The following is a 26,901-nucleotide window of genomic DNA, read 5'->3' on the forward strand; positions in this document are numbered from 1 at the left end:
GGGCTGAGGCTGGGGCCAGCCTCAAAGTCCCCCAACCCCCCCCCATCTCCCCCACCCCAACTGCACAGCCCACTCCACATGCCTGTTCTGGTCTGGCCCTGTCGCCCAGAAGGAGATTACTTGTCTCTGCTGCCCTTAATTGCCGACAGCAGCTGAAAAGAGCCAGGGAGAGAGGGAGAGACATTGTAGAGAGAGGAGAGGGAACAGTGTTGGCTTGTTGAGCTGTCACTTGACAAGCTTGGACTCAAAGGTTTGTGTTTCTTCTGTCAAATCCTGGCTCTGTATTAGCTGCTTTTATTAAGATGGATGTTGTTTTCATCAAATCTGCGGCTCGTAACTCATGGTATGTTGGACTGTACTAAGAGTGAATACTACAGTAGAAAGCAGATGATGTGTCGAGGAAGGTAAGCCGGTGAAAGACTCATATGAGATATCCATACACGTTACTTTATTATGAGGGTGTGTGGTAAGAGCAATAGGGCCACTGTGCCCTCTCCCTGCCCTCTAAGCCACTGTTATTTTTCATAGCCAAGGGCTTCCTTCCAGCAGCCTGTGCCCCGCCGTCCCTTTTTACTTTTTCCAATGAACTTGTGAATTTCATATTATTACAGTTGGTTATTGTTGAATCCCCTCTGGCTTGATCCCAGCAAATTAAATAGTGGGCAGTTTATTGAATTGGCAGTCTCTGAAGAAGCTGTGAAGCTCTATGAAATTTCTCACCTCTTCATTTTGCTGTTTAGTATTTTGTATGTAGTTTTCCACTCAGCTGGGCTCTGGGTAAAATGTTTTGAACCCATATTTACAGCCCTTTGCCTCCCACTCATCCTGCTTCAGCACGTATTATCAAAGTATGGCAGTATGTCCGGTCTTCAAATAAAAAGATGCTTCAGTTTAAATTGTTTGGGCACCGACTGGTTTTCCAGTCTCTGGCCAGAAGAGCTGATTAAACACAACTAACTGGCTGCTGGTAGTATCTTCAAACTTACTGTACAGACATGAGAGAGCTCTAACTCTCTGCAGGAAAGTGCCTTTCCCAAAATGTTGAACTGTTCCTTTAAGTTAATTAACTGGATGAACGACACACACAAACTGATCAGCAGTTAAAAATGAATGTGGATACACATGACATGATGTTTACCTTCATCTCAAGTTGCTATACTAGCTCGTATTAATCAAACTATTGTCCAAATCACAGTATGGCCGAGTGCAATATCCAAATCGCAAGAGTTGCTTTTCTTTTGATGAAGGTAAAATGTGTGAGAACAGACCATAAATGAATGAAGCATTGTGGTGCTACAGAGATGACCCGACCTACAAATCATATTCTCCAAACGTAAGGGAACTTCCTTGTTTAGTACAAGCCTCAACAAAAACCCCATCATCATCATTTTCACATGTTTTCAGTGAAAATGAAAAGAAAAAATAACCATTGAAATCTGAAATCATGACTCATATCATTATCGCAATATCTGCTGGAATAATCTTAATATGATTTTTTTTTTTTTGCGTATCGTTCAGCCCTTCTAGCCAGGGTGAGGTATTTTCTGAAAACAGTTTGGAGCCTGAAGATGTGGTAAACATGCACCGTTGTGTTGAGTCTGAGTTGTTGGTGATGTCTGTGATCCAGCAGAAGCTGCGGGGTCATTGTCTCACTATTGTCTGATTTCTAGCAGCAAGTAAACTTGCCTGAAGCAACTGACTAGTGATGCTCAACTCACGTTGAGACACTTTAATGCACCTGTCACACTGTCACTACACGTACACCCTCAGATCTCCTCCATGTAAAACACTTGGGTCCCACTACCCAGATTGCCCTGGGGCTGTAACCCTGAACTACCAGATTAAGAAACCGTCACAGTAACAACTTGGATCAGTCTTAACTGAATTCAGTGTGACAGCCGCTGTCACTCACAGTGTTTTCACATAAATCCACACACACACACACAGTTTCATAATTCAATACCTGTGTACCTCAACAAGCTCAGCTTTAATTGTATTTGTAAGGAGGTCCGCTCTGACTGCATTAGATCCTTCCTGATGATTGTAGAGGGCTTTAGCAAACCTCCGTGTCACACAACCACAACGTTTCATGCCCTTTTGATTAACATGGAATGGAAACAATTAGGTGGGGGAGGTAGTGAGGCAAAGCAGCACATTCAACAGCTTTAAATGCTAATTAGCTAATGGAGGATGAAAGAGCAGGCAACTGGCGGGGTCTCACACTCCACACTCGAGCTCCGGCTGCAGCTCTGCTTGTTTCATCTGACTTTAGCAAGACCACCACCATTTTGTTTCCTTGAATACCTTCCGACATTACAGCCATCTTGTGTAACGTGAAATTTTTTTTGCTAATGATCTCAAATGAGGCTGAACTCATCTTTTCCAAAAAAGCGCCTCGTGTTACTTCCTTCCTTTTTGCATAATCGCTCCTCCTGTCTGTGCACGTAGCTTTCATACTTCCCCTTTCGATACCCTTTTTGATTATTCTTAGAAAGTAGAAATATTCTCATAGTATTTGAACTTCAGTAAAAAAAAAAAAAATTGTAATGTGGTTTTTGTGTTTTCTCTACTATTTAAACACAAGCACAGGATTATGTTTATGTGTTTAACCAACATTTGACCCGTTTACATCAGACAGCTGTCGCATATTAATTCCTGTTGATTGCTGTTCGCTCAAGACCCGGGTCTGCAACTGTTGTTGTAATCAAATCACTGCTGAACCACAGAATTACATGCCATTTTGTATAAATCTAACAATGAATGACGCTGACTAACGGCTCTTTAAACTTAATCACTGTGCACGAATTAAACCACTCTGGATTAAAGTGTCTTCCTAATGTACATTTAAATGAAGACTCTGGAAAGTTGCTCACCTGAGTAAGCTATTTGAGAAGCACTGCACGGTGTTAACAGTTCACAGGATCGATCTTTACATTGTAGGTGGAATTTCATGTCCCCTCTGGCTACTTTAAAGAAGGGATCCATTCGTCCTGACCTAATGGGTGTTAATTGCTACGGGAAAACACTCGGCTCTCTGTTAATATAAACTAGAGAAAGGCGGACAGTGTGGCCGACGTTGTAAGTGTGATTCCTAACCACTTTGTTTCTTTTATGTTTTGATACGAACCTTAAAGACTAGTGTTTTCTACATTTTGAATCATTGAAAACCAACAAGAATCTCTGTGTTTAGAAACACATACAAGGGTCTACGTGGCTGGGGGCGGGTGGTTATTAGATCCCATCCAGGAAAATCCAGTTTGAGCGATAGATACAGAGTTTGAAATTTTATCAGACACCAAATCACAACATGAAAGAGCTTGTGAGAAATTATGAGACAGGATTTTACAACTCTGGTAATTATTTTATCTTTCGTTACGCAATCACAATCACAATGTAAACAGTCAATCTACCAGGACCGCGTGCTGCCACCTCATCGCTGCGGCAGCGGCACCACAATAAATGAGGTGTCTCTTTCTCATGCGGCGCTGCTCGTTTGTAACTAGGTCACAAATACATTTTCATTTACACGAAAGGCTCAGCAATTTACACAAACTGTGGGGCTCTGTAGTTTTTTACTAAACATTACTGAAAGAGCCTTTTATTGCATTTGTTGGGGACTACTGCTTTCCAAACACCCGACATTCCCCACCACTTCACACCTTGATGCGAGAGTTGAGAGAGTCTGTTGAGTTTGAACTTCTCTCTCTCTCTCTCTCTCTCTCTCTCTCTCTCTCTCTTTCTCCAGCTCTCTCTTTTTTTTCTTATTTTTTTTAAATTTGTTACACAACTTTTGGAGCACTTTTCATGTGAACACTATAAAGGCTTTCCTGGAGAAGCTGTCAGAAAATATCTGCCGTTTTCCCCCATATTTAAACAATATTGCCTCCACCCGCCCCCGTCTGTGCCAACAGGAATTCAAGTGTGGCCACTCAGAACAATAAACACTTGATTTCTGATGTGGTTTAACAACACGTTGTAAGAACTAGTTCTGACAGAGCATGAACCGACCCTAATACATATCTGTGGTGCTCGTGAGTATTCGCTGCGGCAGGATGGGTGTATTTGGAAAATAAACTACAGAGCCCGTGTTCATGGCGATGAAGGAACATGTTGCACAGTTTAACAGTGAAGTGTTTTTAATCAGTTTGGTCAACAGTGGAGTTCTGTGGCACAGAGGAATACGCAACATCAGGCTTTAGCCACACAGGCTAAATAGTATAGATAAATTGGAAGAACAGATCTATTGTTGATTTTGTTTTTTGTTGACGGTAAGAAAAACAGAGTTCCCTAAACACCACTTTTGTTGCACTTACAACCCTCACCTTTTTTAACCCTCCACTAAATTACAGATTATTTTTTAAAGGGCTGTTGGGAGCTTTCTAACGAGGAGACATCACACTTGACTGGAAGACCTGATTTAATTGGAATCAGTGTGTCATTTACCGCAGGAAGAAGAAATCAAGGGGCTCTTTTAGGGTTCCCACCGATGTCTAATGACTCTGAGTGTTTACGTATTTTATCACTCGCCGGTGTATTACACTCGGGTTGACATGGACTGTAATCTGAAATAAACATCTCTATCATCTTTACCCAGTTTGTCAGGGGCAGTACAGATGGATCGCCGACTCTCTCGATTTCCCTTAAAAGCCCCAAATTTGTCACAACCTTCGGTGCTCCTTTGAGGGAGATAGGGAGGCTGTGAATAAGAGAGGTGGATATCGAGGGGTGGGGTGGGGGGGAGGAAAAAGCATGCTGTCATGAAAAGAGCCACTTCCTGGCTGGCTAGATGCAATCATGGGCACTATCTGATAGCGCCGGAGGAAATTGGATGAGCTGAGAGCCGTTGGCTGCCAGTGATGGGAAAGATGACTCCTTTGTCACTGTGTCAGTCAATTCCCGACTCTCACCTGAGAGACCAATCAATAACACAGGGAGAGAGAGGCTTTCTCTTGTCTCCAGGCCTCTGTGCGCTGTAGGCTGCTGTCAGTTAGGTGCTGTAAAACACCCTCTCCTTCATAGGAATGTTGTATGGCACACATTAATATGTCAAGGATGCGGCTCAAAGTGATGTATGTCTGTAGATTTAGAAGTGAGCCTTTTAGTAAATTATGATACGCTCGAAGTTAAAAAATTCTGTGTAATTAATAAGTGAACACATTAATATTGTGCGCACGGTTTTAATCATTTTGTTATTGTGCTGCAATATTCTCTTTCACAGTGTGTCTATACGTGAGATTGCATCTGAAAAAAAAAGTCCCTGGATGTTTGGTTTTGGTGCTGGTCGTAATAAATCTCGTCTCATCTCTGCTGTTCGCACGTGGTTGCAACTGGTCTCATTAGCGGCTGCATCATTAGTTGTGCGATTATAGCGCACAAGATCCGAAAGCGAGACTCATAACTATCAGTTGCTGTCGGGCTTGTAGTATTACATCAGGCAAGGAGGACGGTTAGCTTGATGTAGGCGTCCAAATAGAGAGACTCACTGAATGATTCATATCGGTGACACGGGGCATCATGAGCTTTAACATATTCTGTCCACAATATGGTCATGGTAGTTGTGTGTAAGATGATGCTAAACTGTTTTTCTCTTCACCCCCACCCCCACCCCAACCCTGCAGTTCCCTGATACCTGTGAGGAGTCTGCTTCCCCATTCGTCTTCATCTGCACCAACCCTCAGGAGCTGCTGGTGAAATTCCCCATGAAAGGGAAGCACAAGATCTGTAAGTCCTACTTCTTTCATGTGAGGGGAAGTGGAGTGGATGAAATTAGCCTGAGCCGACTGAGAATTTTTTATTATTTCTTTTTTTTCCGTCAGCTTTCTCCTCTGTGTTTGTATGTTCACACACACACACACACACACACACACACACACACACGTAAATACACATGTAAAAGAGTGATAATACCACCTGCAGTTCCTGATTACTATATTTTCATTAATAAAACAGAATTACAAACGCACTCGCTCGAAGCAGGCTGCCACATACACATGTACAGATTCTCTCTCCGAGAGCCATCTGTAAAGACGGGATTTTGCTGTCAGGTTGCCGGGGGGACAAGTCGGGCCTGGATGTGCAATGTTGTTGCTGTATTGTGTGATTTATAATAGGACTCAAACACGTTTTCCCTCTGCTGCCATAGCTGCTGCTGCAAAATGATGTACCTGCAAGCTCTTTTGTTAATATTTCAAAACCCTCTAAAGACTTGAGAGGATTGTTTATGCAGCTGTGCCTCTTTCACATCTTTCCAGATCGATGGAAAAGGCTTTTTTTGAGAGGCTCAAGGTAGAATGTAGCAGGAGCTGTGCCCTTTTTTTATTTTACTAAAATGGATGTGATGGCCTTGTCTGCAGTTTTGTGAAAATGAGGAACAGTTAAGAAGGTTTTAGAGGTTTAGCACAGACCTGAACAGACAAGTGAAATGAAGTGTGCGTTAAATGGGATGTCAGCACGTCTTGAAAAATGTGTTTGGTTTGAACACTGATATGAAGACGGGTTCAGTGAGTGTCTGAAAATACTGTCAAAGTCTTCAGCTCTGTTTTAGAAATTGTCAAACTGTTGCGATGTTTCCTGCTCCACTACATCTGAAGCGAAAGAAAAGAAAAAAAAGATCAGGTTGCTCATGTACACTTGTTTTCATTTTCACTTTTAAATAGTCTTAAACTGTTTGTACCTTAAATTCTGTCATTAACTACAGGGCTGAACTTGATAAGACATGCTGACACAGTGTTATAGGTTTGCCGTCGTAAGCACGGACCGCTGTAGGGAAATCTGTACCTACATTATTTAAACCGACAGTAACTTGTGGTTTTATGAATCAGCAGCTTACTTATAATTACTTGATAAATGGATCGTTTATTGCCTGTTTATTTTTTTTACAGTACTTGCAGCTTGATTCTTTCCCATTTAGAATTTCCAAACTGGTGATGTCTGAAAACACTGAAAACAGAAACGCTTCAGTAAGCCTTTCCTCTGGTTTTATCTTGATGACATAACATTTCTACTATCCATAAAGAAATCCTGCCAGCAGCCATTTCAAATGCGTTACCGTTTTTCCGAATCAGTGAGATTTTGCATGTCTTTACCTGCTGAGAGATGTAACAGCACTGTCTTCCTTATTGTCCTATCTGCCTTCCAGCTTTGTTCCAGATATGGCTTTCACATGTGTAATTTCATATACCTATTCCCAGCCAAACACACACACACACACACACACCATCACTACCACCACCACTAATCTCTTGTTGAGTGTTTAGTAATGCAGCCTGAAGACAGCTGTTTTTTGTTTTATTTTAAGACTATCCACATAATTTTACTAATTCACATATAAGAGCATCGATATACCCCCTGGTCTTTCACAGCCAGACCTGTCTGCACAGTGCTGTGTCAGTGCTGGAGAAGGGTCTGGCTGCACCTATTATCTAATTTGCCGATGGGGGAGGAAAACGCTCGCCACAAAAAACAGCGAACACGTATGTCGACTGTGCGATTGCACGATCCAAATCTTTATCAAAACTTTGCCGTTTTGCGCTTGTAGCTTGTTAGCTCGGAGGTTGTTGTAGTTTCCCGTAGCGAAGTGGATTTTGAAATCTGTAACAGCCAGGGGAAGTGGAAAGGGAGGAGAATGGCGCCCAATGGCAGGCTTATATACGTACAGCCTACATCTGACAAGTCAAACTAATATACCCCAAAAAATGCACACAGACACCAGTCAGTAGTTCTGTACATATGACACTGGGTGTAGGATATGGGGGTCCTATCACATAAATCAAATCAATTAAAAAAGTATTTCAGAATATCAAATATTCAACCTTATATTTACCCTTCTACTATTTGTTTACAACACATCTTCCCTTCAATATATTGAGCTGTTGGAGTAATTTAGATGTACCATTGCATTATGTACTGTATGCCTGCAGGTCTGTATGTATTGCATGTTCTTCTCAAGTGGTTGGTATTGATCACAATATGCTCCCGGCTTCACGCATTAGTCCAGGTATTTGGATCGGTCATATCCTGACGCACTAGACCTCCCCTGTCCAGCCTGTCTTATTCACCAGCCAGCTTTTCACTATCTCACTCTCTTGCTCTCTCGCCCCCTCTTCCACCTCAATTCCCACTGCATCTCACGGGTCAAGGCTTTACCGCTCCTCTTACTCAGGGGGGCTTAGCACAAGTATTTTTTTTGCTCCCGCAGCAGCTTACATTGACAAGATCTGCTTGTCACTGGCATTGCCGGCCATCTCATGCCTCATCGGAATGAGCAAGAAAGGAGTACAGTTCCCTGCTTTTCTCTTGCTTTCAGCAGATTCATGGCTTCGTTGCGTAACACAGGCAGTTTAGTTGTTAAGTAGTTTTTCTTAGCGGTGTTAAACACTAATATGGTTGACAGTTGCTGGTAACTGACAGTGATAAGCTTTGGTACAGCAAAATATCAGGTTACACAGCTGCCAGGGTGTCGACCTTTGTCAACACCTCTCAAATGTCTTTGCTGGAATCTTGGTTCGGTTGTTATTGTTTATTATTTTTTAAATCACAGTTAGCTGTTACCTTAGCAACAACAACTCTTCCTGGGTTGCATTTAAAAAAAAAAAAAAAAAATACAAACAATTCAAATGCTTATCCATAATCCCCATCCATTCAGACAATATCACACTGATTAAAAAACATAGTAAAATCACATCAATCCAAGCGTATGATTTGTAAAACAAACAAAAAAAAAAAGAATCTGTTATTTTACCGAGAAGTGATAAGAAATATCTTGTTGTAGTTTCTTTGCTAGATGTTTTCTTTTTCTTAACCTGCCACTTTTTCACTCACTACATTTTGTGCTTGGAAATTTACAGTTGCTTATGTTTTCATAAGAAGGGGAATTGTTTTGATTGGTGTGACTGCCAAGCCAAACACGAGCTGAAAGCTGCAAAATGCTGCAGTCTAGCGTGCTGCTTCTTGTAGGATCATCAGTACTAGCTGATGTTTTGCTTTCCAGGCTGTGTAGCAATGTCGCTTATTGCAGCTGGAAGGTGGAAAAGGACAGGAGAGCTAACACGTCCGCATACGGTTGGACATTATTGGATGGACGTGGCAATTATCAAATAATGTGATGCTGCCTCTCTCTGTCCAGCCGGTTTTACAGTTGCCTTTGGAGATAATATGTTCGGCACTGCTAGATGCAAACTCGGGTTGATCAGTCATTACCCTGTGGAGTCTGTGGCATTTAAAATGGCACACAGCCAAGGCTCACTCCCTGTAATAAGGGATGTGCATTATGGTTTATGGTCACATCCTGTGAACATTTGTATCTGTGTGTGTGTGTGTGCTTCTGTGTATGCTGAAGGTCAGTCTGGGTGGTGAAAGCTATTTGGCTCTCTGACACGAACCCAAGTTTGCTTTTTCTCTGCCTTTATAGCGATTCCCTCAATTCCCCCATGTTTTTAATAGCCTGACATTCTCTGTAAGATGTGGCTGTGCCCACACAGCTAGAAAAGTGAAACACACACCATACACCACCAAGATGTCTTCATGTAGTGTATCTCATAGATCTAATTCAAAATGTCAAAGTAAACCTGCTCCTCACCTTATTATTATTATTTTTTTCATGAATAGTTTTACCTTTTTCAGGTCAGTATCTAGTAAAAGTACCAGAATGACTGGACCTTGTCTAAAACGGTTACACAACGTCAGCTGATCCCAAAGAAGCAGAGAGTTCGTTATCTTGTAGCGTGCAGGGCTCCATGAAGGTTGGAGGCATCACAGTGCTGGCATAAGCCATTCCTGCTCCAGCCCCCCTTGTCATCTTAAACTCCATATAGTCAGAGATGTGTGTGATCCTGACACGAAGAAATGTACATGTCTCTACATGTCTGAATTTATTTAAGCCTAACTAAACCTAGATTCTTCCAAGTTTGAAGGCAGAAACTTTGAATGACTGTCCATCTCAGCTTTAATTGGTAGACATGAAACTGGGACTGTTGTTGCTTATGACCTCCGAAGTATTACAGTACACTAACATTACATTACACTAACCCTAACCCAGATTTCAGGTAAACACTCAGATACCAAATCTTGCAAGGCTTGACGGGCCGGGGCTGGGGCATGGCCGAGAGCGGTGACTGCTTTGTTGTGACATCACAAAGTTACAGAAGTCCTGACGGCTTGTTTAAGGCTTAGTTTCTGAATACAGGCATTTCTCTTTGGACTGAGCGCTTTGATACTTTCACAGTATTAATATAAAACCTGGACCTGCTTTATAATCAGAGAAAACACGGAAATCTCACTTCATACAGTATGGGACCTCTAAGCCTTGTTTAAAGTGTTTGACGAACATGCAAGTCTATTGTACAAGCAGTCCTATAATAAACTGACAAAAGCACAGATCACAGAAGTGCAACAGTTCAGGATCTATCGTATTCAAGTTCTGATAAGCTCAAGGCACCAAATGCCAATTATCCATCTCGGGATAATTTAGCAGGAATCAAAAGTAATGCTAATTGATATGACTGAAAAATGAAGATAAAAATTCAGTTCTGTAGTGTGTATTTGGTTTATGGCAAGCGATACGTTTGCACATGAGTTAAGCATGTAATTAAATCTCTGTAATCACATACAGTACTACAGGAAGTGCAGAAGGAACAGAAGAGATTGTTGCACAGTATAAAAATAAAACAGTCATCCAACGTCCTTTACAGCCCATTCCCAGCTCAGTTTGGTGCTGAAAATAAAACTCTTGTGATATTACATATGAATTCAGTGAGTGCTTTATGAACATTGGCTCATCTTTTTCTATGAAGATTAGTCACACTAATGGCTTTCCAGCAGATACAAAAGAGCTCTCTTTCGCAGAGATTTGATCCAACTACAGGGAAGGAAGTCATGGATATAATTGCTAAGCTGAGAAATTCAGCTTCTGCAGCAGGTCATGATGAGATCTTTTTTATCTCTTGTAGCGTAAGTCATTGACATATATAATCTCAAAATCACTGGAGACTGGAGGCATTTCAAAAGACCTCAAGGTCGACAAAGTAGTTCTCCTGTCTCAACCCCCGAGGCACCAAATTCATTTTACTTCCATTTCTACAAAGGCCTTTCAGTGATCAATAGCAAAGCCCTTTTGGAACATTCCCACACAACCAGTTCTTTACAGTGTGTGTAATTGTGTTTTATTATCCAAACAATTTTGTCACATGTTTGGAAACTGTAAGCTGTTGAGCATGAATGGATGAATATGTACTCTTGACATATTAGATAGTATTAGCTATGATGAGAAACTGATGTTTGAAAGGAGGTTTTTTAAACAACAGGAAGACGCCGTCTGTACTGTATGGTAAAGCTCAAAGAAAATAACGGGCTGCGTAATTATTGACCAATTGCACCAAATTTACCACTGTAAAAATAGACAACATTGTTATTGTGTTTCTTTCCTGTGTTATCTCTTATATTTTGGAAGAAAACTACAACAATATTGAGCCTTTATCTCTCATGTCTTGTGAGCTCAGTCGGTGTGCAGCACAAAGTTATTTCTAGGAAACTCCGCTGGATATTGACGTCTGTTTCTGAACAAATTTCCACTTACTAATTTCCCCTTTTCTTTTTTCTTTTTTTTTTTTTTCTAAAAACTAACTCTTAATAATTCTAAGGAACTCACACTTCTCCATCTCCCTTCAAATAATTAGAACCAAATTGTGAGGGCCCTTTGTTGGAAATTTACTGGTAGTTTACGGCTAAATACCAAATAATCTTGAGGCAACTGTGAGGAAAGTTTCCAGAAAATGAATGGTAAGACACAGAGCCTGGGACATATAATACAGCAGCAACACATACACTAACTTTTTCACTTGTAGCTACTATATGCTTGTCTTATCATTTGTCTGCATGTGCTCTGTTAGAAAATACAGACCATTGAAATCCAGTACAATACATATTAAGCACCCTTATGGGAATTGCTTGAGGCAAAGAAATCTATATTTACTTGTTCCCGTGTAACAGCCACGTGCCAGGGGACTAGTGAGTATACATCACAAATAAATGATTCTCTTTATTTGGTTGTTATGTATTCTACATCATACCCCTTGTACACACTGCACTTCCAGCTCTCTCTTCGATGTAATTTGCATTTTCCGCGCATACATTATGGAGCTGTTGCAATATGTATGGCTTTTATCCCTCAGTTGCATCACATATGGAAATAACACGATATATTCCCAGTGAAAATGTTGTAGTTGAATTTTGCTCCACTAACCATCAGCTGCACTGTTACCTTGTTATTACCTCTTTGTTTTTACGTGTGAAATCACAGTACCATGGGATTGCAAATAGAGAAAGCCAATTACCTAACAAACGTCCACCTTCTCTCCTGAGGTGGTCATAACTTTTTTTTTTTTTTTTGTTCTCCTTTATTTCTCCCCTGCGCTCTTTCTCTGTCATCCACCGCCGGGAGACAGAAAGAGGTTAGAGCAGCGGAAGTCCTGTTTTGGTTATTTATTCATGGATTTTCCATTTAATATTCATGCCTTTTTCAGGACTATCTGGGTGCAGAAGAGAATTTGCTGCCTCGGAGGCAGCCGGGGCCAAAAATCAGGTTTCAGCTCGAATGAGCCCAGCGGATAAAGGGGAGAGAGGGAGAGATAGATAGAGAGGAACGAGAGAGCAGGGTTTCATGTGTTCTCTAGTAAATGAGAGGCAGGCCTTGAAGGTGACAGGCTGTGTTTATTACTGATCTGTCAGCCGGTTAATGGGGGAGAGGAGAGAGGAGAGAGCTGAGCTGTCGAGCAGAGACCGGAGTACACAGGCATGGGAGCAGGAGAGAGCCCCAAGCAATAAACTTTGCCATACTAGATCTGCTTGTCCTTACACATTCAGTGGCAACGCTCCTGCATGTTGAATTCTTACTAAATCAGGATCTGTAAAAGGAAAAAGAAAAAGAAAATGAAATGAATATTTTTCAGTGAACAAACATTAACAGAAAGGATTAAGACTGAGACCTATTGTTAACATACTCTACCTCCGTAAGCCCAAAGGTGAATTTTCATTTCATCATCTCCCCGTGTCTCTCCGTGCGGCTCATCCCAGCACAGCCCAAAATTTCTGACTGTGCAGACGGTGCACGGAAACAAAACGTGTGAATGCAGACACGAGAGTTTTTATATCAAGGCTGCGAAGTGCTTCTCTGCATGTAGCAGAACGTGCACAGGAGACGTTGAGAGTCGTTTTCTCGGGTGTTTTTTTTTGTACTTGCTCATACAACTTGTAAAATGTTTTTTTATTTTCTGTGGTGTTTTGAACCTGCCTCCTGAAGGGAGTTGTATCAACCAATCAGCTTGTTTGAAGGTCTGGTGAGATCCATTTGCTTCTCTGCGAGCCTTTGCCACCTGCAGTTACCCATAATACACTTGTGTATGTTGGTTCACAGACACTTTTATGTGAAAATTATCGTCTTTTTTGTTGTTGTTGTTGTTGTTGTTGCAGTTCAGATTCCAGGTGTGTATCTAGGCTTTTTAACATTGCAAACTGCACTAGACTGAACTTTTCTTTTTTTGCCACACCCTGAGGTTTTGTCTTACTGCACTTAATTGAACAAGAGTAACCTGGCATATAAACTCTATATCTCAATGATTATTATTGTGTTTTATAATCAGGACCTTTTTTGAAAAACAAATTTGAAACATTTCATATTATTGAAATCACATTTTTCAGAATTGTGTAGCCTTGACAAAGACATGCTTTACCCTGGGAGCTTTGTTATACTTGATTGCACTTGAGCTCAGAGGTTTAATCAGCTGCCTTTGGTAATGAAACCTCTTGGTTCTCCGTCTGACTAAAGGGTGAACAGGCTGTGTAAAGAAATTGCTCTTTGTTGTAGCAATAGAATTTATCTTAACCAAGCATTGGAGCCTTTATCAGTCACCATTACAAAACCTGTATCAATCAGCATTCGACGTGCCACTGCTTTCTTTGGTGTCACGTTTACTGCGTGACTCGCATGCTTTCTGCATTAAGCATTCATATTTTATTTAGTCATCATGTCATGTAATACAATTGCTATTTTATTCATGTAAAAAATGCGACATAATTATTTGGGATAATGTACATGTGGCATGTGTTACCGAGGTTCATATGTGCTCCTAATGTGTACATGAGGCTCTGGTTTAAACAGCCAGTGTCTGTCTGTGTGATGAAGGCATTGAAATATACTGGAGGTGTGTGAGAAGCTCGCTGTGTCCTTTTGTTGAGATATAGATGTTACTGTATTGTTGCACAACCCAGTTTTTCTGATGATGCCTGAGGGGCTTATACTCCTGAGGTTAGAATTGATTTAGTCTGAGGAATATAAGATGGATAAAAGTGAGGCAGGCAGAGGGATGTCTGTTTCATGCACTCAGCACAGTGGATTTCAAAACGTCGGTTTTGTAACCAAATTATTTCTGCTTTACAAGTGATCCTTGCTTCTTTTTTCTTTTTTTTTTTTCCCAGGGAGAAAATAAAGTACAAAGCTTCTCGCATGCAGGCTTGGGCTATGATCAGTAGTTTTCATTCTGACCCTGAGGCTTGTATAGAACACAGCTAAGCATCGTTCAAATGCTCATCTCCTCGGTGTCGATTTACATGAAGAGAGACGCACAAGGTGCATAAACTGCACTTCCTGGCTGCGGTTCATCACAGTGCTTTTGTGATTAGAATTACAGTGTTGTTCATATTTACACATTATTTACATTTGTGCAAATTCGAAATGTGTGACTTTAAAACATCTGGCCTTGTTTCTTTTAGTTTTTTTTGACTGGACCTATTATGTTGTGTGCCTCCAGTTTTCTTTGCCACACATCCTTTTGTTTTCTGTGTTTTGTCCATCTTTTCTCTCCCTCCGTCTTTGTCTCTGCCCTGAGCCTGTCAGTAATCAATCTGGGTCAGCACTGAGAAGGGGGATACAGACAGATGTGCTTTGCAATGTGATCGATGTCCTTGATTAGTGAGAGATTACTCCTGTGTGTGTTTGTGTGTGTGTGTGTGTGTGTGTGTGTGTGTCTGTGCCTGCGTCTGTGTGTCTGCTGGTTAGCATAAATGCAGTTAGCCTGCTGCCTTGATTTTGTTCATTTGTCGGGTTAGGCATTGAGGATCAATAGGTGGATTATTTGCACCGTTCAAGTTGCTGATGGAGGTGAGGATGTTAAACTGGACATGGCCAATGAGTCACTTGACCTGGTTAAAAAGTATTAAGTGAATTTTACACCAAAGTCTGAAATGGCAACAAAAAAGTGACTTTCTTGTACAGCTTCACAGATACTGTATTTTTACATAAATACCTCACATAAACATTTTTGACAGGGATTCCTTGTTACATAATGCTAAAATACAGTAAGGGGAACTTGACATTTAAAGACCAAACTCTCTGGTAGAAAAACCACTCAAACATGTTGTTTATATATGTAATTAAAAAAAAGTGACATTTTGTTTGTTTTATTTACTGCAATTTATGTCACTTAGCGTCTGATATAGGCTGACAGAGTAAACACCTATTGGAGCTGAAACAATTAGTCAAACCATTAGTCGATCAAAAGAAAATGAATCTGCAACTATTCTTATAATAATAATAATAATAATAATAATAATAATAATGATAATAATAATAAGTCATTGTTTTGTCGATTTTTTTCAAATAAAAATATTGTTATTTGACCTAACCTCATTTATATTAATAGGGTGGATGAAATAACAGAATCCCCTTTCAGTATCATGCAACACAGTACAATAGCACAAATTACAGCCTCCAATATAATCATACAGTTGAATCAACACCTCTAACCTGTGAAAAACAAAGTTATATTAATATAAACATTGGCACACGGCTACCCAGAAGGCTGTTAACATGTATTTCAAAACACGTCTTAACCAGTGTAATCACCTTGCTGCACTTGTGAGAAAGATCAACAGCGGTAATTCCCCTCAGAGAAGGCTGTCAGCTTTCCATCAGCTGTCAGTGTTTTCACTTTGCCTGTTTTTCAAAGGGGCATTTGATTCTTGTAGTTTTCCTCTCCCTCTGAAAAGAAGCAGACAGATGTAATAGCCATTAGCCTCGGGGAGAGACAGCACAGATGTGTCAACAAGGCTTGACTTTTACAGTCCAAGTGAAGTCTGAGCAAACAGTGGCTGTGTAGAGGCCTGTGTGGTTGAGCAGTGATCCAGGGACACGGTTGCACGGCGTTGCCCCGGGACTCCAAACAGACCGTGACTCTAGTTCTCATTACAAGAGTGGGTCAGACCACCCCAATACAGAAAATAAATAATGCAGGGGAAAACCTGAGTGCTGCCACCTCACCGACAACATCCACACAACCTTGTCCTTCATAAATAAGTGGTAGAGCCTTTAATACACTCCTATTGTAAGCTGCTTTTTATATGCTCTTGAGGTGGTTTTGAGCAATACGTTTTAGCTAGGGCTGCAACTTATAATTATTTTTTATTATTGATTAATTTGCCAGATACTTTCTCAATTAATAAATGAATCATTTGGTCTATATAATACCACAAAATAAATAAAAACCATCATCATTTCCTAAAGAGCCAGACTTAAGCATATATTTCTTATTATCTAAATCCACTTATTCCCTCCTTTCTTACTTTCTCATGGCCTCCAAAAAACCCTTGAAAAATTCAATTCTTTATCTTAATTTGATCTCAATTTCCAAGATGAAAGAGTTGAAATTCTAATTAAGCTGTAATGGCAGCAGCAAGTTGATATTTTTTTTTTCCTCCTTGTACATTTCTCCCTCGTCAGCCCTCTCCCTCCCTGTATGTTTAGCTTGATCTCTTCAAATTTATTTCCTACTTTGTAACCAGAGGCAAGAGCCCTTGACTCGCTGCCCCCACAGTCGCAGCCAAGGCAGCCATTTAAGTTGTGATTAAAAATTAATGGTTGAGTGAGAGGCTGCAGAGAGGGAACAGGGGAGGGCAGGGAAAGAAAGAGATAATGCTTGAGCAAGAGGACTGGCTTTGGAGAGAGGAGCAAGCCCAAACAGCAGCTGCTCCCTGATAGAGGGTTGGAAGGTCTTCTCACAACTCTGCTGTGTTTAACTGCTCTGCTCACACCCCACCATGAATATTGCATTACCGCACTATAGGGCTCCTTGTGTTACCCCCACTCTCTGTAGAGTGGATATGCAGCCACAGTGCCAAAGCATCCAAGTCAAGTGAGAGGGGTGTCCACATTCAAGCAGACACACCACACAAGCCAGAGCAGCTTTCACACAACAGAATCCCCAGACTCCTCCAGAGAGACCCCTGTTGCGTTGCATGTCACCAGCAATTATTACAACAAAGAAACAATTTCCAGTTACCGGTGAAAAAGGGACAGGAATGGTTGTCATCAATACACATCATGCACAGTCGCTGCTGTTGTAAACGGTCGAAAAACCAACTCAGTGCGTCAGTCTGACTCTCTGGCCATTTCTTTAAAGGCTCAACAGAAAATACCATGGAACCACACAAGGTCCTGACCTTGGCGTTAGCAGATGATGAGTGGTAGCACTTACATCACAGCCTGCCCTTTTCTTCCTTCTGCCCTCTTTCTCGACACAGTTTCATTACAGAATACAGAGTTCATTACCCACTGATTCATGCACTCACTTCAGGACTGCCAACATTATTTCCCCATAGTACAGCTCACTCAGGATTGCAGCTGAAAGTGCTTTGATTGGAAAGGAGATAGTTTTTGTGTTTATTTGCTTTTTATTTACAAGGAGTGTTTGATTTTTGCAGTTTTGACCTTCATTATTGTCAGTTATTGCCAATAATGTTTATTTGCCAAATGTATAACTTTAAACAAGGGATATAGTAACACCAGTTATCCACTAATGTGAGCAGCACCAGTCATGAGATGTTAACAAACCCAGTAATCTCGGTGGAATAGTTTGGCCTTGTTTTCTTTCTTACAGAGATGAAAAGGCCGATAGTGTGTGTTCATGCTAACTATGGCAAGGCAAGTTTATTTATACAGCATGTTCTATACACAAGGAAATTCAAAGCACTTTACACAATTCAAGAGAATATAAAGAATAAGATTATTGAAAAAAGAACAAAGTGGAATAGAATTATAAAATACATAAACTTTGGTAAAATTTACTAAAAAAATAAATAGTATTAAAAAGTCAACGTAAAAGGTCGAAAAACAAAACTATGCAGCTAGTTCCAGGAGTCCATTAGCATAGCTTAGCATAAAGACTGGAAGCAGGGCGAAACAGCTGGGCGCTCTCAGAAATCAATTCTAAAGCTCACTAATCAACTTCATTGTATCTCATTTATTGAATCTGTGCACAAAAGGAAATGTAAAAACAGCCAGGCTAGCTGCTTCTGGTCTTCATGCTAAGCTTCGCTAATTGACTCCTGGCTCTAGCGTCACAGTTAATGTACCAACATGACGCTGGTATCAATCCTGTCATGTGACTCTTGGCAAAATAATCACCAAAATATTGAACTTTAATTTCTCTAAGAACTTCTCAGATTTGAGACTGAAAGTGAACACGCTTCAAATATCCATTGTACTTGTTGGTTTCACTGTAACACTGTGTGCACATAGTGCTGTAGCGTTGGACAGATTGAGTTAGAGGCTCTTAATTCATCGTCATTTTCACTTTTGAAACAAAGGTTGTCTTACTGCTCATGTTTGGACGATGCGCTGCATTGAGAAGCTGCATGTGCAGACTGTAGTTTCTTTGACATGAACCCGTTTCTGCAGCTTCCCCAGATAGGCAAGTGTGAAGAGAGCAGATTATAGTAGTTAAATGTCTTGAGCTTTTAAACAAAAATCTGCTTTAGGTAATGAAGCTGAACAACACTGTGTGCAGCCTGAACATAGACTGAAGCAAAGGAATAACTTCACTGCATTGGTGGATTTACATGAGAACCATTAAGTTAGGCAGCAACAACACATCAAACATTTTTTTAAGTAAAAAAAAAAAAAAAAAAAAGCACTGAAAACTCATTAAAATTCACACTGATGAGAACTGGTAATGGTACTGGTAATTAATCAGATGATCTGTGGGTTGCTCTGATTGTTGCTCTCGGAAGTTTGACTGCCTTAACTTCCTAAATGATGCAGAATATACTGCAGGAATTTATCATTTTTTCACCGATTAGGATTTTTTTTCTTGATCTATAATAACGTTTTAGCCCGAAGCAGAAGCTACTGCTCAAATATTTATTGCACTGTAGATTGTAAAAACTGACAACAAGCTTTTTACATATGACTTGAAGATCAAAAAAAAAAAAAGATATTTTCATTTGATTAAATGTTTTCTGCCACAATAAGACTGAAATGTAATATTTAATGAAATGTAGCATTGCTTACTGCTATTGTGAAGAAAACACAGTCATAATGTGGATTTGTAGCATAAAAGAATAAGGTAAGGTCCAATTTTTGACATAAAAATATGTCTGTTACATCATGTTGAAAAAAAATTCAGTTAGAAACTGTGTCACAGTCTCAGAGTTAAGGTAGATTGAATTATCTAACAAGGCCTGAGAGCTGTTGCTGATTGTCGACACAATCAGGTAGAAAACTAAAATACTGTCTAGGTGGCCTCTGTAATTTAACTGTAAACACTAGAGCTTTCCTCATCAGAAAGAGGGAACTTTACACAAATTGTGAGCAATCTTTAATGTGAGGTATGGCACCTGTAGAGATGGATGTCATCTAAGAACATGTGAAGTTTAAAGTATAATCAGATTTGTAATATGCTTTTGCCACTTCCTCCTCATCACCCACCTCCTTGTTGCTACACTCTGTTCCTTCTTTCCACGCTTCTTACATAATTTGTTAATTCTGTCCTATTTCCTCTGCTGCTGCCATCGCTGCTCTTGCTTTAGGTGTTATTTGCAATGCTAATGAGGCGAGGCAGCAAGTAATGGTTTGTAGGGAAAAGAGGGCTGCCTGGAAAGATGGTGATATGGTAATATGGCTGGCTGTGGCACACAGACAATTCTCTTGGAGAGAGGCTACAACACTCCACACGCAGTGTAAATTTTACTAGATCTCATGAGTGCTGTCAAATGAGTGCAGAGGAGGTCACGAGAACCTTATGAAATCTGTTTAAAGTAGTCATAATTTTAAAATGAGGTGTGTTCACTCATACAAAACCGAATATTTAAGTGCTGCTTCTGCAACTCAAGGAATCACAGCTGAAAGCAGTATTTCGTTCTGTCAGAGAAACAGAATTTCCTCTCCACTTTCAATATAAAAGTTGAAAGCAGAAGCTTACCACACAGTCTAAAATGACCTTTCGTCATAAATTTAATTGATAAACATTTTCTCACTCAAAATCTAAATTCTGATTATTTACTCAGGAAAACAGAAATATATTGCCTGTTTGAAATGTGAAGAAACTTGAACTGTCACCTTGTCTCTCTTCTGAATTGTTGAGAAAATCTATAGTCTTGCAAGTATGAGGTTTAATTCCATATTTGAATTTAGGAGCTTTGTATTTCTATCCTGACATTTCTATGAAGAAATATCAAGTGTGAGCTGTACTTTGAAGCTCGCCCTCACCTTTCCTTTTCCCATCACTGTGGTTGGACCAGATGTTTCTTGTCTAAGGCAACAAGCTAAGAACCATTATTCGATTTCTACCCATGTCATCATCAGGCAGCTTCCAGGCGGCAGTTCCCACTCTTATCTCTCTACTGTCCATGTGATTGAAATTACAGTCACGCCAATAGCAAAGGCAACTAAATGGATTATTGAGCAACTGTAAGTGGCTCACTCGACAGAGCTGGCTGTGTGTGCTCTCTGGATTGACACAAAAAAAATCTAACAATAGCAATGTACTGCATGTTCCAGCTCTCAGATGAGTACAAGGGGTATTTCTTTTATTGTTTTACAGATGTATTTTTTTCAGTGGGAAGGATATCAAATCACTCTATTTGCAGTTAGTTTATGCAAGCCCTGTGTGTTTGAAAGGTAAATACTGTTCATGCATACATAGTGGCTTAATTATTTAACTATACTCACTCAATCATTGCTCTTACTTAGAACCATGATTTACCATTTTTTCAATCCCTCTCATATTGCCCCCCTCCAAGCTGGTTACAGCTAAACCATGCTGGAAAAAAAACAGTAAAGCTCACTCAGTGTGGTGCTTCAGTGACTCACTAACTCTTAGACCACAGTTTTCTCTAGGATTGTTTCTCTTTTTCTGCAAACACAAAATTATGCTTTCAACATAATTCGATATGATCACATAAAAATTCTGTAGATAGTTCCAGTATCCATATATTTGTGTGTGATTATGCACTCAGTTTCACTTCAGACTAGATATGTGAAGTAAAGTAAGAGAAATGAGAATATATATATTTAATATTGTATCATCAGCATACTGTGAAAGCTTTTGGTATGGTATTGATTGGAATGCCTTTTATTTTCTCCAGTTTAACCAAAGGTTCTACAGTGTACAGTTACAATTTATTTCAATTCAAGCAGTAGGGGCAGAAATACCAAAGTCAGATATTCATAATACAGTCAAAGGCTAAATTAATTATTCCTAAATATGAAGGTAACATTTGAATTTGTATTTGGAAAACCCAGATAAAATCAGTTAGATCATTATGAATTAGGTTTCAATTGACTGAATCTAGATAAAAGGAATCAAGTCTGAACACATGCCTACCATCTTCTGTATGAGATACATAACATGTAGTTCTTTGCCTTTTTTGTAAAAACAGCAATTATCACTTCTCTCCATGAAAGTGGAAGAGATGTTTTCTCAAGTGTCCAATTAAAGGAATTGACGAGTACTGGAATCGCATCATTGCTGCAGACCTTATTGCACCCAGCTGCTCAACCATCCCTGGTGTTTTAGCATTGTTTAGATATTCAGAGCAATGTCTAGTTTGTTTTTTGTACTTTCTAATGTTTAATTTAAATTTTCCAACAATTGGCATTAATCAGTTAGTTGATAAACAGTCCTACACCCTGTAGGGTCTCTCTTCTCCTTTCTGTTGATCTGACCAAACAGTTCTTTTTCCTTTGTTTGTAGTCCACGGCTTAAAGGGAAATATGGAATGAAGTGGATGGAGTGAATGGGCTGTTTGAGTTGGATGAACTAGAGGATCTATGGAGGGGGAGGGGGAAGACAGAGGGGGAAAAGGGTAGAGAGGGTTCAAGTGTGTATGTTTGTTTTAGCAGCAGCCAGTGGGTTGTGGGAGGATTGTGTGTGTATGTACATGAATTGGGTGTATGAGAGGGATTAAGCTTATCCTTTTGTTAAAGAACATCAAAATAAAATAAATATTGGTTAAACTGGCATATGATTATGCTCGCCCTGAAAGCCTCTATTGGACTCGATCTACATCAGATTTGCTGCAGTGTGCACTGTGGGAGCTCCATTCCCTCCAATAACTAATGTTGTTGGCCATTTGGAGGCAGTGGAAGTTGGAAGTTGTGAGCAAAACATTGACATATCATCACCGTTTTTAAATTGATATGGCAAACTTGTTAGCAAATAGTTACCTAGTTACATAAACAGCAGTTATGGAGCAACATTATCATTCATCCAGTCATGTTTCTGTCCACCGTGGTCCAATATTCACTCTCTTTCTTTAAGCTCTGTTTTTGGTCACTACCAACTCCTGAGGAAAATATCTGGCTCTTTAGTTTCTAAATGCTCCACTATGTTCACCAGCTTGCCACTAAATCTGTCTGCTATTTAGTGCTGAGGAGGAAGTGTACAGATGGTTGTAGAGCTTTTTGCTGAAATCACCTGTCTGCTGCAGCTGAAAAAACAACACCATTAAACGGCGATAGTAAACCAGAACAGTAAAGTTGCGGAACAGACAGCTAAAATACAGATTATAGCCATTTTAACTGTCGGACGTATATTTTTTAAAATGCTGAAATAATAGTACAAAATGATATAATTTAGTGACTTTAAGGTACACAAATACACTACCACCTATAAGCCATTATGTAGAGTTACTCTTTAGGGAGAGATAGTGGCTGTATGTGTCACCGTTGTGCACCGGGGATGGTGGGTTAGGTTACCCTTGTGCGGCACTTGCACTGTCTGAATAACAGCACTCAAACCTGTCAGATGTGAAATGTAGATTATGAGAATATACCTTGCCCTAGGTGGTTGGTTGATAAACGACTAAGAATCCACAACATGATCCAAAAAATGATTCTTCCTGGCTGATATCCATGGATATTATGAGGGATGAAAAAGCTTTGTAGACATGTAGAAGACAGACATCTTAAGGGACTAGAGAAGCTTCAAAAGAAAATCACTTGAGTAATTTGACTCTCTGTCCTTTGACCTCAACATCCATAAATTTTAATAAAGTGTTTTAGATTTTATTGCAACAGGTCAATTGTGGGAGTTCATTTATTTACAGAGAAAGTTATCTTACTATTTTTCAATTGGTTCTATATGTGATTTAGTGAATTAAGTATTTGGTGTATCCTTGTTTCTGCAATATTTGGTGGCTATTTTGATAATTTATTAATTGTTTAAATGTAATAACAAATAACTTTTCTTTGGTTTCACATGACAGTAAATAGAATATTTTAGGGTTTTGGTTTTTGGTTAGACAAACAAGACATTTGATGACGTCACATTTGACTCTGTGATATTATAATGGGATAATGTTTCACTGTTCTCCGGTGTTGTATAGACTAAAAGATTAAACAATGTGTATATTAAGCGTATTGATGGATTAAAATTATTTATATATATTAATAATATATATACTTTATTAAGTCCCACTTTAGGATGCAATTTTAATTCTCAATACTGGTATAGAATATGTAAAAACAATAGAACATGTAAAGAGAAACACATAGGCCTGTGTGGCCTTGTGATTTATTTTGTATACAAATTTTTTAAAGCATGTAAAGATTCTATTCATTTTATGTTGTTGTATTCATGGTTGCTGCTGCTTGTGTTTTAGCATGACAACACAGTAATATCCTAAATGCTGCCAAAAGCACATTAGACAATTGGTGCAAAGGTCAAAGGCAGTTTGGCTCAGAATAATTCGAACCACAACGAGTCTGAAACAGCTGAAATCTGTCTGACCCTCTGGTCAGGTTGTTGTAGCAGGCTTACTGAGTTAACCAGCTGTCAGACATATTATCTTTTTTTTTTTCTTTCTTTTTTTTTTTAAACAATTTTTAAAATGCCAGGCACTAAAGAGAAAAATACAAAAACATAAGTGATAAGCATAATAAAGACTATAATTTTTACTGCATTCATCGGTGGCCTAATATTAGTCTGTTCTCTTTTCCAGCACAGATTTGATTGTGAAATTGGTGTGTTTGAGTAGCTGGCCACTTGAAAGGGCTTTTCACATGAGATTGCCTCCTCCCCATGGGGCTGGGTACTGGAGCCCCAGCAGACAGACACAGAAATGAGAAAATGACAAGAGAGAATGGCATCTTTAGGATGAAGTGACCAGTACAATGAAAGACCTTGCACATGCACACACACAAACAAAAATTAAAGATACTACAAATGCAGTATTACCAGGCATTATATACTTGAATCTTATATACTAGAGGTGCACCTAACGTTTATTTCTGTTATGGATGAATCTGCAGATTATCGCCTCAAGTAATTCTTTGGTATATAAACAATAGTGCCTCTTTAATATACAACACTAGTAACAGCAGTAAAATTTTCACAGACAAGATATTTACTTTCTGTCAAAATAACCAGTGTATCCAATATGTTGTAGTATGACATCCACTTGTAGTGGCACTCAAAGCACTTGATTAAGGTTATATAAAAACCCCGGTCTGGTTTAATACAGAAAAAATAACAGTGACTTCAGCGTGTCACAGTCCTGCACTGTGTACAGCCGCCATCCATCCATAGAGCTAAAGATGAATCACAGCTTGTTCAACCAACAGCCAAAACGCAAAAATATTTAATTTATTCTGATGTAAGAGCAAGAGCAGCAAATCCTGAAATTTGAAAATCTATAACAATCAAATGTAAAAAAAAAAGTAAAACAATTAACCACCTAATAAAAAAAAATTGCAGATTAATTTTCTTTTGGTCAAGCAGTCGATTAATCAGCCAGCTGTTGCAGCTCTAATTCTTACACGCATGTGATTTAAAGCATGTGGATGGTTGTTTGAAATTTTCAGAGCAGTCAAGGTAGCAAATCAATAAACTGTATATAGCTTGAGGGTCTCAGGGGCAAATGAACCTGTCGCAAAAGGAAGGATGTGACACTTGAGTGGACTCTCAGAAGAAACAGAGGCAGGGTGGTCTCTTAAGCTTAGATATATTTTTATATATATAGTATAGGATGGAAGTATCGGTGACTTCTTCCTCTCGCTTCAGCTTGCTGTGCAGCTATTCACTGTATGAGCTCTTAAGTCTTTATCTCACTCTTTCTCTCTCTGCCTCACATAACCCTCTTCACACTTCGCCTGAGAGCACCTGAGCTTTCAGGAAAGGACACATATATACACACACACAGACACAAAAGACACACACATCAACTCCAGCTGAGCCCCCCTGCTTACAGTGGTATTAGGACTGCATCTTTCTCCCTCAGCTGTGGAAATAGCCTGATTACTGATGGCTGGGAATGGATATAGCCCAACACCATGGGTTTTCCAGCAGGAAAAAAAAAAAAATCTGTTCATGTAATGTTTGTAAACTAGATCTTTGTGTGCCATTTTTTCACTCTGTCATTGACTACGAATGAGTAAAGGAAAGCATTGTACTTGCCAGACTCACTAAAACTCATCAGTCCTAATATTAGTGTTTGTTTTCTCCTTGTCATGGCTTAATGTTGCCACTATAGCATGTCACCATCATTGCATAACCTGGAATAATTATAATCTTTCATCTTAATTAAAGTCTTGGATCTTGTGTTCAAACCAAAAAGTATGTCATCTACCGTTGGGTTTCTTTGACTGTACGCCAAAAATGAGGGGGAAAGCAGCCAATTTAGATGAAGGACTAGACCTCAGTTTAGAGAATAAAAGAAGAATTACCACGGCATACATGAAAAAGATCGCCTCTCAAGCCATTTCCTTCTCTACCACTCTGACTTCTCCAACATCAAACAGCCCCGTTGCCTCTAAAGGTCAAAATCAGCTAGAAACACTTTGCATCACATTGCCTCTGTGAAATCTTCCACCTTCGTTTAATAGCCCAATTATTTCAAAAATAAATGTAAAACAGCACATTCACCACACAGTGCTTTTTAAAAGTTACAAGCTCTACAGTTTTGACAGACGACACTGAGGCCAAGAACTCACCTGTCTCAGACGGTGGACAACAAATTGTTAGTTGTTAATAACATAAATACAGTCCAACAGGGACTTTTAAAGTAGAATACTGGCACATATATATATATATATATATATCTATATATATAATGCAAAAATAGCAAAGTACATAGTACATATTGGCACATTTGTAGAGGAAAATACAAGAGCAAAACAGAAACTATCTGCTTTTGAATAGCCCTGGTTGAATCCTGCTAGTCCAGCCTCACACCCACACATTCTCTCATCTGTACTCCACCTCTTCCTGCACCCCCTCTCCCTCAGACATGCCTTCCTCTTGCTAATTATCGAGTGCACTGCCTTATTCCTCTCGCAGCTTGTTAAGCTCTCCAGGAGCCTAGTTGACCCACTTTACATCCAGACCTGTAGGCTAAAAACCCACTGATGGCTCCTTTGTTTCTTTTCAGTGAGCCCCACCTGTGTATATATATATATATATATATATAAGGGAATCCGGTGGCTCCATCATGCTGCAGGGGGAATTTTGATGACCTATACTACATATATACATTGGGGTCCAAAGGTTTGAGACCACTTTCCCACTGAAGGGAATGGGAAAATGGTCTCAGATTTTTGTACCCCACATATATCTATATCTATCTATATATATATAT

The 26,901-nt window shown here is 39.6% G+C and overlaps 1 protein-coding gene across 1 annotated transcript in view; it reads left to right on the forward strand.

Moving 5' to 3' along the window:
- The window catches only part of trip4 (thyroid hormone receptor interactor 4), a 67,839-nt gene that overhangs the window by 20,797 nt on the left and 20,141 nt on the right, over positions 1-26,901 (forward strand). Inside the window, exon 12 of the mRNA XM_023426732.2 lies at positions 5,619-5,721. Coding sequence (XP_023282500.1) covers positions 5,619-5,721 — 103 coding nt within the window. The remainder of the gene's footprint in view (positions 1-5,618; positions 5,722-26,901) is intronic.

This window comes from Seriola lalandi, unplaced genomic scaffold, assembly GCF_002814215.2.
Source record: "Seriola lalandi dorsalis isolate HSWRI2012SDOR001 ecotype SW California unplaced genomic scaffold, Sedor1 jcf7180002054835, whole genome shotgun sequence".
In the NCBI taxonomy this organism is placed as follows: Eukaryota; Metazoa; Chordata; class Actinopteri; order Carangiformes; family Carangidae; genus Seriola; species Seriola lalandi.